Below are 14975 nucleotides of genomic sequence, written 5' to 3' on the forward strand. Positions count from 1 at the left end.
ATACCAGGACCAGGCACCATAGCAAATTCTAAATAAACCATAAAGCAAGGATGGCAGCAGTGCTCTTTAGACAACAGTGTGTTTTTCCTAGCTGTCCCCTTTTCTCTTTTCCTGATGGCTGGTGCTTGAAACCTCACATCAGCTACAGTGAGAAGTGCCTGCAGATCTTTAGATGTTTGTTTTCTGACTCCATGGATAATATTCCAGTTTGCTTTTGATCTTAGCAATATGACTCCTGCTGAGTAGTCATTGTAGGCTTTGATGTTTCTATTTGAAAACTCTCTGACAGTGAATGGATAGCGCTCCAAATATTTAGAAATAGTCTTGGAACCCCATCCAAATAGATGAGCATCAGCTGAAATGTAGTTTGATTTTGACATGATGGAGTCAAACTAACTTTTAATGGTGAAATCTGAATGCCAGAACTTGGTCATGCAGATTTACTTTGCAGCATGCTTTAATGTAGAGAATGACACGGGGAAAATAATCTGTCCCCGTCACTGTACTGTCCCCGGCCCACCATCCTCTGCACCGCCCCGTCACCGCCGTTCCCTTCACCGCCCCGTCACCGCCATCCCATTCACCGCCCCGTCACCGTCCCTGCAGCATCCATAGAAGCCTCAGTACTGCGAAACACCATGAAGACAGAAGAGAGTCCTGCCACTACTACTACTGCACTGAGAATCTGTTTCAGTGCCTCTGCCCTGTAGTAAAAACAGAACATAAAATAAATCAATTGACTTGTCCTCCCTTGCAATGACGTGTCCCCTATGTTCACCTATAGCTCGAATCAGATCAATTGTGCACACTAAAAATGCAGGAGGATCTGGAACGTGAGCGCAGGCAGGCAGTGATACAAAAACAGCAGACACCCAACCGATTGCAGTGTTCCGCCATCTCCCTCCCTCCATCTCACCTTAGATGTAGAGTATGCCGGCTTTCTTTTTCGCCCAGCCGCATGTGCGGGTGCTCATTTGTTCAATATTCTCCTCTGACGCAACCGGAAACAGGAAGTTGTAAGAGAGGAGAAGATTGATCAACTCGAGCAGCCGCGCAAGCGTGGCTTTTTGAACGCGTGCGGCTGGGCGAAAAAGAAAGCCGGCATACTCTACATCAGTGTTTTTCAACCTTTTTACACCCGTGAACCGGCAGAAATAAAAGAATTATTTTGTGGACCGGCAAACTACTAGGACTAAAATTTTAAAACCCTGTTTCCGCCCCATCTCCGCAAGCTCGGTCACCTCAGTAACTATAGAAAAATAGACAAATATAGTGTAAAATATAGACAGCAGATATAACTTCTCAAAACTGACACATTTTGATCACTAAATTGAAAATAAAATCATTTTTCCTACCTTCGCTGTCTGGTGATTGATTTAATGAGTCTCTGGTTGCGTTTCCTTCTGTCTGTGTATCCTTTCTTTCATTTCTTTCTTTCTGCACTCAGGCCCAAGTATTGTCCCTTTCTATTCCCTTCCTTTTTCCTTCCTATGTCCTTAGTGCCCCCGGTGCCTCCTTCCCATGTCTTTAGTGCCCCCAGTGCATCCTTCCCATGTCCTTAGTGCCCCTTCCTGTCTTTAGTGCCCCCAGTGCCTCCTTCCCATGTCTTTAGTGCCCCAGTGCCTCCTTCCCATGTCCTTAGTGCCTCCTTCCAGTCTTTAGTGCCCCCAGTGCCTCCTTCCCATGTCCTTAGTGCCCCTTCCTGTCTTTAGTGTCCCCAGTGCCTCCTTCCCATGTCCTTAGTGCCCCTTCCTGTCTTTAGTGTCCCCAGTGCCTCCTTCCCATGTCCTTAGTGCCCCTTCCTGTCTTTAGTGTCCCCAGTGCCTCCTTCCCGTGTCCTTAGTGCCCCTTTCTGTCTTTAGTGCTCCCAGTGCCTCCTTCCCATGTCCTTAGGTGCTTAGGGAGCTGAGTGATGTCTTGGCGGAGCCACTGTCCGCGCTCTTCAACCTCTCCCTTAGTACAGAAAGTTTTATCAAGGAATCTTTTGGAGTGACTCCTTGATAAAACTTTCGCCTTCCAGGCTGCCAAACTGAACCCATGGCTAGCCCAAATTGTCCTTGAGGCCCCCACCTACCTCGGGTTTAGAAAATCTCTCAAAACTCACCTAATCCATGGACAAGACACCTAACACCCCTCTCCAATGAACAACAATCTCCTCCTGCCCCCTTCCACCTCTCTTTTCCCAACCTACCCACCTCCAACCCCCCCCTTGACCTACACTCCCCCCTCTCTCTTCTAACTTCAACTACTTCCTTGCTCCTAATATTGTTCAATTGTTTTCGAACCACTTGTAATTTATTGCTTGCTTCTAATAGTGTTCAATTGTTTTTAAACCACTTGTAATTTTTTTTGTTAATCAAATGTAAACTGCCTAGAACTCCTTGGGTATGGCGGTATACAAAAATAAAGTTATTATTATTATTAATTACAATCTCTCGGACACCTGGAGTAACCCATTTGGTGTCCCACAGGGGTCACCACTATCCCCATTGCTTTTCAATGTTTACATGTCATCATTAGGTACACAACTGTCCCAACTAGGGATAAAATGATTCAGTTACGTAGACGACTTTGCGATCATCATCCCATTCGCTACCTCTCTCTCAGAAGTTACTCCATGCAACAGAAGTACTAAAGTCGATGGAACGATGGATGACTGAATTTAGACTGAAGCTTAATTCAGAAAAAACAAAATTCTTCGTAGCTTCGTCACACCCACTAGATACTAAAACACCACTGTGCATCAACAAACTTAGGCATAACGCTGGATCAGGGCCTAACCATGAAAGACCAGTTGGACTCTTTGGTTAAAAAGGTTTTTTTTTACTTTTTGGAAGCTTCGGTCCATTAGAGCAGTGTTCTTCAACCTTTTTACACCTATGGACCGGTGGAAATAAAATAATTATTTCGTGGACCGGCAAACTAATAAGACTGAAATTTTTAAAAACCCCATTGCCGCCCCGTCCCCGCGAACTCGGTCCCGTTAACCATCTGATCCCTTCCGCACAAGCCTCAAATAGTTATGATTTTATATTGAACATATTTTATTAAAATATAAAAAGAAACAATATTCTGTACAATTGTCATTTTATAAATATAAATAATACAGGGCAAGGATCAACAAAACCCCCGTATCCCCTCCCCTTCACATATATCCCCTCTACTATCAAGAAAACTGAATAAGCCAAATTATTACAGAATGCTACACAAATATCATGCTAACAGAATACCGCAGTCACACATGGCAAGAATGGTGTTAGGGAGAGTGCAACTAGGGCAACTGCCTCATGGTTAGAGAGAGCCCTAAGCCAGCTGGAAGCTAAAGACGCACTGCCTGGGCTTTGCACTCCCCAGTTATGTCTAACATCAGCTCTAGCAGGATACATATTTTAAATCTGATATATTCTAATCACAAGATAGAAATAAAATTATTTTTTTCTACCTTTTGTTGTCTCTGGTTTCTGCTTTCATCGTCTTTTCACTCTCTTCCATCCAGCGTCTGCCCTCTGTCAATTCAATTCAGCATCTGCCTCTTCCATCCACTGTCTGCCCTCTACCCCTCCCCCTCCCATATGGTATCGCTGTTCTTTCTATGCCCCTCTCTCCTACACCAGATCTAGCATCTTTGTCCCTCTTTCCTTATTTTTCATCTGACTCCACTTCCCAGCATCAATCTCTCTCTTCTTTGTCATTCCTCTGTCTCTCCCCTTTCCCTCATCTGATCTCTCCATTCCATCCTGACTCCTTCCCCTCCTCTAATCTTCCTGCCAGCTGTTCCTTCCAATGTTCCTCCTCCCCTGTCAGCAGTACCTTCTCCCTTTTTTCCTCCCCTTACAGTAATTCTTGACCCTTCCCCTTCCCCCCTATCAGCAGTATCCCCTTCCCCTCCCTTGTCCAGGAGTACCCCTTCTCCCTTTCCTCCTCCCCTTATCCAACAGTAATTCTCGTCCCTTCCCTTTCCTTTCTCCCCTGTCAGCAGTAGCCCCTTCCCCTCCCTTGTCCAGGAGTACCCCTTCTCCCTTTCCTCCTCCTCTTATCCAACAGTAATTCTTGTCCCTTCCCCTTCTCCCCTGTCAGCAGTATCCCCTTCCCCTCCCTTGTCCAGGAGTACCCCTTCTCCCTTTCCTCCTCCCCTTATCCAACAGTAATTCTCATCCCTTCCCTTTCCTTTCTCCCCTGTCAGCAGTAGCCCCTTCCCCTCCCTTGTCCAGGAGTACCCCTTCTCCCTTTCCTCCTCCTCTTATCCAACAGTAATTCTTGTTCCTTCCCCTTCTCCCCTTTCAGCAGTATCCCCTTCCCCTCCCTTGTCCAGGAGTACCCCTTCTCCCTTTCCTCCTCCTCTTATCCAACAGTAATTCTTGTCCCTTCCCCTTCTCCCCTGTCAGCAGTATCCTCTTCTCCTCCCTTGTCCAGGAGTACCCCCTTCTCCCTTTCCTCCTCCTCTTATCCAACAGTAATTCTTGTCCCTTCCCCTTCTCCCCTGTCAACAATATCCCCTTCCCCTCCCTTGTCCAGGAGTATCCCTTCTCCCTTTCCTCCTCCCCTTATCCAACAGTAATTCTCATCCCTTCCCTTCCCCTTCTCCCCTGTCAGTAGTATCCCCTTCCCCTCCCTTGCCAAGGAGTACCCCTTCTCCCTTTCCTCCTCCTCTTATCCAACAGTAATTCTTGTCCCTTCCCCTTCTCCCCTGTCAGCAGTATCTTCTTCTCCTCCCTTGTCCAGGAGTACCCCTTCTCCCTTTCCTCCTCCTCTTATCCAACAGTAATTCTTGTCCCTTCCCCTTCTCCCCTGTCAGCAGTAGCCCCTTCCCCTCCCTTGTCCAGGGGAACCCCTTCTCCCTTTCCTCCTCCTCTTATCCAACAGTAATTCTTGTCCCTTCCCCTTCTCCCCTGTCAGCAGTATCCACTTCCCCTCCCTTGTCCAGGAGTACCCCTTCTCCCTTTCCTCCTCCTCTTATCCAACAGTAATTCTTGTCCCTTCCCCTTCTCCCCTGTCAGCAATATCCCCTTCCCCTCCCTTGTCCAGGAGTACCCCTTCTCCCTTTCCTCCTCCCCTTATCCAACAGTAATTCTCGTCCCTTCCCTTCCCCTTCTCCCCTGTCAGTAGTATCCTCTTCCCCTCCCTTGCCAAGGAGTACCCCTTCTCCCTTTCCTCCTCCTCTTATCCAACAGTAATTCTTGTCCCTTCCACTTCTCCCCTGTCAGCAGTAGCCCCTTCCCCTCCATTATCCAGGAGTACCCCTTCTCCCTTTCCTCCTCCTCTTATCCAACAGTATTTCTTGTCCCTTCCCCTTCTCCCCTGTCAGCAGTTTCCCCTTCCCCTCCCTTGTCCAGGAGTACCCCTTCTCCCTTTCCTCCTCCCCTTATCCAACAGTAATTCTCGTCCCTTCCCTTTCCTTTCTCCCCTGTCAGCAGTAGCCCCTTCCCCTCCCTTGTCCAGGAGTACCCCTTCTCCCTTTCCTCCTCCTCTTATCCAACAGTAATTCTTGTCCCTTCCCCTTATCCCCTGTCAGCAGTATCCCCTTCCCCTCCCTTGTCCAGGAGTACCCCTTCTCCCTTTCCTCCTCCCCTTATCCAACAGTAATTCTCGTCCTTTCCCTTTCCCTTCTCCCCTGTCAGCAGTAGCCCCTTCCCCTCCCTTGTCCAGGAGTACCCCTTCTCCCTTTCCTCCTCCTCTTATCCAACAGTAATTCTTGTCCCTTCCCCTTCTCCCCTATCAGTAGTATCCCCTTCCCCTCCCTTCTCCCTTTCCTCCTCCCCTTATCCAACAGTAATTCTCGTCCCTTCCCTTTCCCTTCTCCCCTGTCAGCAGTAGCCCCTTCCCCTCCCTTGTCCAGGAGTACCCCTTCTCCCTTCCCTCCTTCCCTCTCCAGCAAATGTTTTCTCTATGTAGGCTAGCGGCAGCTCTGTGTGCTTTTTACTTCGGCACACAACTGCCCCTAAGCAGTATTTTAGCCGCGGTTTCATGAGGCAGCCTTGGGGCCTTTGGTAGGCCTGCCTGCTTCGATGATGTGATGTGGGCCGGCCTAACAAAGGCCCCGAGGCTGCCTCATGAAACCGCGCTAAAATACTGCTTTGGGGCAGCTGTGTGCCGAAGTTAAAAGCACACAGAGCTGCCGCTGCTTGTCTAGGGGTGCGGAGACATACGCGGCAGGAGTTGGTGGTGGAAGGTAGGAGTGCCGGTACAGCGACGGCAACAGGAAGTTGCACGTCAGCTGATGCCGGCACCTTTTGCTGCGGTGGGGACCCGAATCCTTTGCGGACCGGCAAATTTTTTTGCGGACCGGCGGTTGAAGAACTGTGCATTAGAGCATATTTTAATACATCATTTACAATCTTGGTACAATCCCTCATACTGAGCCAACTGGATTACTGCAATATCGCCTGTCTGGCAATTTCCCAGAAGAATATGCAGCGATAACAATTAGGGCAGAATGCAGCAGTCAGGTTGATCTTTGGGTTGAAGAAGTTCGATCATATAACTCCCTCCTACTGACTTCTGCATTGGCTGCCGATGGAGGCACATGTGAAGTTTAAATTTGGCTGCTTTAAGGTACTATTTGACCTAGCCCCCAAATACATAACCGATCTTTTCTCCTTTTCAACCAATAGATATAAGAGAAGCTCAAACTTTAATTTTGTTTCTCCCCTGGTTAGAGGATGTAAATTTAAAAGACATCACTAACATCTTCTCTCTTATCAAGCAGCATTATGGGTCAAAGATCTGAAACAATTACTTACGCTTGCCAATACCTATTGGGAATTTAGGAGACACCTAAAAACATATCTGTTCTTAAAGTACATAGGAAACTGATTTGCACAATCTCTCCCACAATAACTGATCTCTAGAGCTGTTAATCAATAGATTTTAACTATGTGAAGTCTACTTTAACCAAGGTCCTCAACTTCAAGGACACAAACTTCGAAGACATGGGAGATTTCATCCAACAGGCGCTGCAAAACCAAGCGGAAACAGATAATGTAGAGGAAATGTGGTCAACTCTGAAAGCTACCATACAAGAAGCAACCAACCGCTATATTAAATCAGTAAGTAAACGGCGAAGAAACAACAAACCACAGTGGTTCTCTGCGGAGATCTCAGACCTCATAAAAAAGAAGAAAAGAGCGTTCAACTCCTACAAACAATCAGGGAGGCAGGAATCTAGGGAAGACTATCTGGCCAAGTCGAAAGCCATCAAAACAGCATTCAGAGAGGCTAAATTCCAAATGAAGGAGAACCTAGCGAAGAACATCAAGAAGGGCAATAAATCCTTCTTCAGGTATATTAGTGACAGAAAATGAAACACAGATGGGATAGTACGCCTTAGGGAACCCGATGGGAACTATGTAGAATCAGACTCCGATAAAGCCAGACTTTTAAATGAATACTTTTGCTCCGCCTTTACTTGCGAGGAGCCGGGATCTGGCCCTCAACTGCAGGCAAGGGAAAGCTCGGTAGACCCGTTTCGAGATTTCGAGTTTACGCCCAGCTGTGTCTACAGCGAGCTATCAAAACTCAAGGAGAACAAAGCTATGGGACCAGACAAGCTTCACCCCAGGGTGCTCAGGGAGGTAAGGGACGTCTTGGCGGAACCATTGTCCGCGCTCTTCAATCTTTCCCTGAGTACAGGAAGGGTCCCGTTGGACTGGAAAACGGCAAACGTCATTCCACTCCACAAGAAAGAATGCAGGACGGAGGCTGCGAACTACAGACTACAGAACTACAGAGTCTCACATCGATAGTGAGCAAGCTTATGGAAACTCTAATCAAATGCCAATTGGACACGATCCTGAATGAGGAGAGTACCTAAGAGATCCCCATCAACATGGGTTTACTAATAATAATAATAATAACTTTATTTTTGTATACCGCATTACCATGGAAGTTCTATGTGGTTAACAGATGAAGAGACTGTACATTACAGCGAAGTTACACTTTTTTTTTTTTTTTTTTTTGGCATAGCTACATTTACATTTTCAGCGACGCTACATTTGCGGTGAAGTTATTTTTCAGGTCAGTTACTATTGCAGAGAAGTTACATTTGTTGTAAGTTGCATATATATAGCAGAGTTCATACAGTAGTGTTAAATACAGCGGTGATATATACTGCGGAGTTCGATAAAGCCGAGCAGAGGCATTAAGTAAGGGAGGTAACGAAGAAGGGGTGATTAGTTGGATAGGGTGATCCATTTTGTTAAGCCATTTTTTGGCTGACAGGATTGGAGGAGTCGAGAGTCTGAGGTAAGTCAAGGTCCAAGGGGGAGGCAAGGAAGAGGGGGTGAGAAGTTAGAGGAATTTATCAAAAAGGTAGGTTTTGATTGCCTTCTTGAACATTTGGTAGGGGGGGGAATTGGAGATGAGTGCTGTGAGGCATTTGTTCCATTTGCCCGCTTGGAATGCAAGGGATCTGTCGAGAAATTTCTTGTAGAGGCAGCCTTTCAGGGAAAGAAAGGAGAACAGGTAGGTGTTTCGTGTACAAGAGGGGCCAGCAATTTCAAAGTGCTCGGATAGGTAGATTGGAGAAGAGCCTGCTAGGGTTTTGAAGCAGAGGCAGGCGAATTTGAAGATGATCCTTGCCTCCACCGGCAGCCAGTGGAGTTTAGCGTAATAGGGGCTAACGTTGTCATATTTTTTGAGGCCGAAGATGAGGCGGACAGCAGCATTTTGAACTATTCTTAAACGTTTGATGGTGTTTTTATAGGATCCCAGGTATATGATGTTACAATAGTCCAGTATACTTAAGATTAGTGACTGGACCAGAAAATGGAAGGAGAGGGGTCGAAGTAGCGTTTATTGGTGCGAAGTTTCCAGAGGGAGTAGAAACATTTTTTGACCTGGGCACTGGTATGATCTTCGAATGTCAAGCATCTGTCTAGGAGGACTCCAAGGATTTTTATGGTGGGGTTGATAGGATAGTCTAGGCCGTTCAATTTCAGGGAGGTGTTTGTAAGTTTATGGTTAGGACTTGCCAGGAAAATTTTGGTTTTTTCGGTGTTCAGTTTTAATTTGAATTGTGAGGTCCATAGTTCTAGTTTGGTGAGGATGGAGGAGGTGAGTTGTTCCGTCTGTTGTGTGAATGAAGTAAGGGGAATGATAATGGTGATGTCATCTGCGTATATGAATGATTTTAGGTTTAAGTCAGCAAGTGTCCGTGCCAGGGGGGCCAAGTAAATGTTAAAAAGGGAGGGGGATAGAGGGGAGCCTTGTGGGACTCCGCAGGGGTTGCGCCAGTGATGGGAGAAGGTTCTATTGCTGTGGACCTGGTAAGTACGGTTAGTTAGGAAGCTTGAGAACCAGTTTAGTACTTGGCAGGTAATGCCGATCGAGTCAAGGCAGTTGAGCAGGATATTGTGGTCGACTAGATCGAAGGCGCTGCTTAAGTCGAATTGGAGTACTAGGGCGCTTTTGCCCAGTAAGAACAGGTGGAGGAGGTAGTTGGTCAGAGCAGCTAGGACAGTTTCTGTGCTGTGGTAGGTCCTGCCAATCCAATCTGATTGGCTTCTTCGACTGGGTAACAAGGAAACTGGATATCAGGGAGTCTCTAGACGTCGTGTATCTGGACTTCAGCAAAGCATTTGATAGCATCCCACACCGCAGGTTGTTGAGCAAGATGAGTTCGATAGGATTAGGGGACACATTGACTCAATGGGTTAAGGATTGGCTTAGTGGTAGGCTTCAAACGGCGGAGGTGATCAGCGGTGTGCCGCAGGGCTCGGTCCTGGGACCAATCCTATTCAACATCTTCATTAGGGACTTGGCTAAAGGGCTTTGAGATAAAATTACGTTAGTCGCCGATGATGCCAAATTATGCAATAGAGTAGACGTGAGCACAACAGACAAAAGCACAGTGCCTAATAAAAGCTCATTGTTCGACAATATGACACATGACCTACTCCTGCTGGAGCATTGGTCCAGGACCTAAGTTTCAATGCCAAGAAGTTTCAATGCCAAGAAATGCAAGGTCATGCACCTTGGCAGCAGAAATCCATGCAGGTCTTACACCCTTGATGGTGAGACCCTAGCAAGGACTGCAGCAGAACGGGACTTGGGGGTAATCATTAGTGAAGACATGAAAACGGCCAACCAAGTGGAGAAAGCTTCGTCCAAGGCTAGACAAATCATCGGCTGTATCCGTAGAAGTTTTGTCAGCCTTAAGCCCTAGGTCATAATGCCATTGTACAGATCCATGGTGAGACCACATCTGGAATACTGTGTACAATTCTGGAGGCCACATTACCACAAAGATGTGCTGAGAGGTGAGTCAGTTCAGCGTATGGCCACCCGGATGGTCTCGGGACTCAGGGATATCCCGTATGAGGAACGGCTGGATAAACTGCAGCTATACTCGCTAGAGGAATGCAGAGAGAGGGGAGACATGATAGAGACATTCAAATATGTCACGAGCAGTATCGAAGTGGAGGAAGATATCTTCTTTCTCAAGGGTCCCACGGCAACAAGAGGGCATCCATTGAAACTCAGGGGTGGGAAATTCCATGGAGATACCAGAAAATATTTCTTCACCGAAAGGGTGGTTGATCGCTTGAACAATCTTCCGCTACAGGTAATTGAGGCCAGCAGCGTGCCAGATTTTAAGACAAAATGGGATTGGCATGTGGGTTCTCTTCATAGAGGAAGGTAGGGGTGGGTCATTAGTGTGGGCAAACTAGATGGGCCGTGGCCCTTTTCTGCCGTCAGTTTCTATGTTTCTATGTTACTCATTTCTAATCATTGTAAACTGCATAGAACTTCATGGTCCTGCGGTATATAAACTGTTATTATTATTATTAAATGGTGCCGGTAGGTGCCCAAGCACAGTTAAAAAAACGCCATTCAAATGACATTTTTAACTGAGTTTCAAAGTGCCTAAACATCAGTGCCAGAATTGCACCTACAGAGGCGCAATTCACATCAAATGTAGATGCCGGAAATGTAAGCCTAAATTTCTGGCGCTTACCTTTGCTGGTTGCACGATTCTGTCAGTGGCATACCTAGCATATGTGACACCCAGGGCCCATCATTTTTTGACCCCCCCCCATCTATATGAAAAATATAATTTTTAGTAACAATCTACATATCGCACAACAAGAGTGTACCTAGGAAAAGGCTGCATCTTAAACATTGTAGTGAGCACTAGAACACCAACACATACATTGTAAAACTAAACAAGCCAGATCCCGCACAGTCAATTGATCCTGTACCGTCAATGCTATCAGAAAGCCATGTCCCTTTCATACACACAGACAGATACACCCTCGCCCAATATGGAATAATCACAAACAAAAAATAGAAATATGTAGACAAAAGTTAAACTGAACTGCCAAGAAACCAGACTCTGCATACAATGCAACACCACAAAAACAGTAATACATGTCCTGTAATACTGTGCAAAATATAAAGACAGTAGATGTAAATTTGAAAAAACTGATACATAACAATCACCACTTTACAAATTAACAAATAAAAATAAAACAAATAATGAGAAATAAGAAAATACAATTTTATTGGACTAATCCCTGTAAGCTCGGTCCTCATCCCCACAAACCACCTGTTTCCATCCACACAAGCCTTGAATTGTTTTATATTGAACTTATTATTTAAAAATATAAAAAGAAACAATCTTCTGTACAATTGTCAATTTATAAATCAGTGTCTTCTCCCCACTCTCTCCACTTTCCTTCAGCGCACGCACATAAAAACAAGCAAGTAATTTTATATAATTTTCATTCTATTCATTCATAGAAATTAAAGTCTACATAATGCCAATCACATAACAAAATATGATTTTACAAAAATAATTCCCTGCACAGTCAAGCCTGCAAGGATTTCTAGATGTCTTTCAGCAGCTCCCCTTCCTCACCCTTACCTTTGTGGTCAAGTCCAAATGATCTACCAACAATAAAATTTTAAAAACACAAAGCACACTGTACGCAGAGAAAATGTTAATTATCATTTATATTCCGCGGGTTTTCAAAGAGGTCAAGGCAGATGACTTTATGCAATGTCACCTCAGTAATAACTATACAAAAATAGACAAATATACTCCCTCCCTTTTTACTAAACCGCGATAGCGTTTTTTAGCGCAGGGAGCTGCGCTGAATGCCCCACGCTGCTCTCGACACTCATAGGCTCCCTACACTAAAAACTGCTATTGCGGTTTAGTAAAAGGGGCCCATAGTGCAAAATATAGACAGCATATATAAATTCTCAAAACGGACACATTTTGATCACTAAATTGAAAATAAAATCATTTTTCCTACCTTTGTTTGGTAATTTCATCAGTCTCTGGTTGCACTTTATTCTTCTGACTGTGCATCCAATATTTCTTCCCTTCTTTCAGCCTCCTGTATGCTTCCTCTCTTCCAGACCTCATTCCCTCTCCCAACTTTTTCTTTGTTTCATCCTGTCCCCTTCTTTCTTTCTCTCTCCATGCCCCCTTTCTTTCTGTATGTCTGTCTTTCTCTCTCACTCTCTCTCCGTGCCCCATTTCTTTCTTTCACCCTGCCCCCTTCTTTCTCTCTCCATGCCCCCTTTCTTTCTGTATGTCTGTCTTTCTCTCTCTCTCTGTGCCCCATTTCTTTCTTTCTTTAACCCTGCCCCCTTCTTTCTTTCTCTCTCCATGCCCCCTTTCTTTCTATATGTTTGTCTTTCTCTCTCTCTCTGTGCCCCATTTCTTTCTTTCTTTAACCCTGCCCCCTTCTTTCTTTCTCCATGCCCCCTTTCTTTCTCTATGTCTGTCTTTCTCCTGCCCCCTTTCTTTCTTTCTTTCTGGATTCCTGTCCCCCCCCCTTTCTTTTTTTCTGGCTCCCTGTCTCCCCCCCTTTCTTTCTCCCTGCCCTCCCCCATGCCACCGCCATTTGGAAACATACTGCTGCCACCACCGTTGGGGAAAGGATGCCACTGGCCATCGGAAACAGGCCGGCGCCGAGTTCACTCTGCTTCTTTTCCTGCGAGCCGACCAACTCTCACTGCCCGACGTCAATTCTAACGTCAGAGAGGACGTTCCGGGCCAGCCAGGCAGCGATTGGCAGACCCAGAATGTCCTCTCCGACGTCAGAATTGACGTTGGATGGCTAGAGTTCGTCGGCTCGCGGGAAGAGAAGCAGGGAGGGAGAACTCGGCTCCGGCTTGTTTCTGATGATGGCAATGGCAGCCTTTCCCCGGCGGCAGCCTATTCTCTGGTGAGTGGCCAGCTGTGCACCCCCTTGGGCCGTGCACCAGGGGCGGGCCGTGCACTGGGGGTGGGCCGCCCCTCCCTTGGTACGCCACTGGATTTTGTACCCAGTGTTGTCGCTTGATTGACACATGATTGATGGCCACCAACAACGGCAGAATCCGAATCATGCAGCAATTCTAAATTAGTTGTATTTTTCCTGTTTGGGTATATTATTGTATCTCAAACATGACTTTGTTAAATTTATTCCTTTTTTACTGCATTAGAAATTAATGGCTTCAGTTAAACAAGGGTATCATGGTAAGAACTTGTACTTTTCATTATGCATGGGGTTCGCAACCTTTTTTTCATCCCTTTATAAGATTAGATTATTAGTGGTACATTGCTATCCTGTTCTGTATCAGTAAGTGCTCTAAATTCGTTAGGCCCTGGCTCCGTTCTGTAACCACTTTGGGTACATCTATGCCTTGTAGGTAGCTTGACTTCTACGGGGCGACTGATGGTGGAATTTCCCCTGGACCCGGCACTGTCCAAGATGCTGATTGTTTCCTGTGACATGGGCTGCAGCTGTGAGATCCTGCTCATTGTATCGATGCTTTCTGTGCCTGCTATCTTTTACAGGCCAAAGGTGAGGTGAATAAATACATTTACATTGGCCTTTATATTCTACTTGTCAATTGCCCAGTACAAGGCAATTAAACCCCCCAAATAAAACCCTATAAAATCAAAATGATGAAATAATCCCACAGTGTCTTCAAGTTATACAGTTGGAGAGGTATTTACTAAACTGCAACAAAATCATGCATTTCACTGCAGGAACCTCAGGTTAGTGACACCAGTGAAAAATATTAATTCCTTGGTGTCTCTCCAAACCAGTCCAGATGTCTGGTTTGTTCTCTCCTACCAGCAGGTGGAGACTGAGAACTAACTACTGACATCCTCACTAAGAATTCTGTGCAGGAGCTTAACTAAATCTGTGAGTGCTCTTTGCTGCAAGGTTTTGAAGAAGAGCTCTGACACTGTTTTCCTATTGGACTTTCATTAGAAAGGTAGATTCATTTAATGCTGGGTGCATTCATAGAAACATAGAAATAGACGGCAGATAAGGGCCCACGGCCCATCTAGTCTGCCCACCTTAATGTCCCTCCCCTACCTTTGCCCTGTGAATAGATCCCATGTGCCGATCCCATTTGGCCTTAAAATCAGGCACGCTGCTGGCCTCAATCACCTGTAGTGGAAGACTATTCCAGCGATCAACCACTCTTTCAGTGAAAAAGAATTTCCTGGTGTCACCTCGTAGTTTCCCGCCCCTGATTTTCAACGGATGCCCTCTTGTTGTCGTGGGACCCTTGAAAAAGAAGATATCTTCCTCCGCCTCGATGTGGCCCGTAAGATACTTGAACGTCTCGATCATGTCCCCCCTCTCTCTGCGCTCCTCGAGCGAGTATAGCTGTAATTTGTCAAGCCGTTTTTCGTATGGTAGATCCTTGAGTCCCGAGACCATCCGGGTGGCCATTCTTTGCACCGACTCCAGTCTCAGCACATCCTTGTGATAATGCGGCCTCCAGAATTGCACACAGTATTCCAGGTGGGGCCTCACCATGGATCTATACAGTGGCATAATGACTTCCGCCTTACGACTGACGAAACCCCTTCGTATGCAGCCCATGATTTGTCTTGCCTTGGACGAAGCCTGCTCCACTTGATTGGCAGACTTCATGTCCTCACTGACGATTACCCCCAAGTCTCGTTCTGCTACCGTTTTTGCTAGGATCTCGCCATTAAGGGTATAAGACTTGCATGG

The 14975-nt window shown here is 46.0% G+C and overlaps 1 protein-coding gene across 4 annotated transcripts in view; it reads left to right on the top strand.

Annotated features, from left to right (window-relative positions):
* The window catches only part of DHX38 (DEAH-box helicase 38), a 370469-nt gene that overhangs the window by 282342 nt on the left and 73152 nt on the right, over positions 1–14975 (top strand). For all 4 annotated transcript variants that reach the window (XM_033942501.1, XM_033942499.1, XM_033942500.1 and 1 more), the window contains one exon: positions 13645–13799. In XM_033942501.1, coding sequence (XP_033798392.1) covers positions 13645–13799 — 155 coding nt within the window. The remainder of the gene's footprint in view (positions 1–13644; positions 13800–14975) is intronic.

This window comes from Geotrypetes seraphini, chromosome 4 (assembly GCF_902459505.1).
Source record: "Geotrypetes seraphini chromosome 4, aGeoSer1.1, whole genome shotgun sequence".
In the NCBI taxonomy this organism is placed as follows: domain Eukaryota; kingdom Metazoa; phylum Chordata; class Amphibia; order Gymnophiona; family Dermophiidae; genus Geotrypetes; species Geotrypetes seraphini.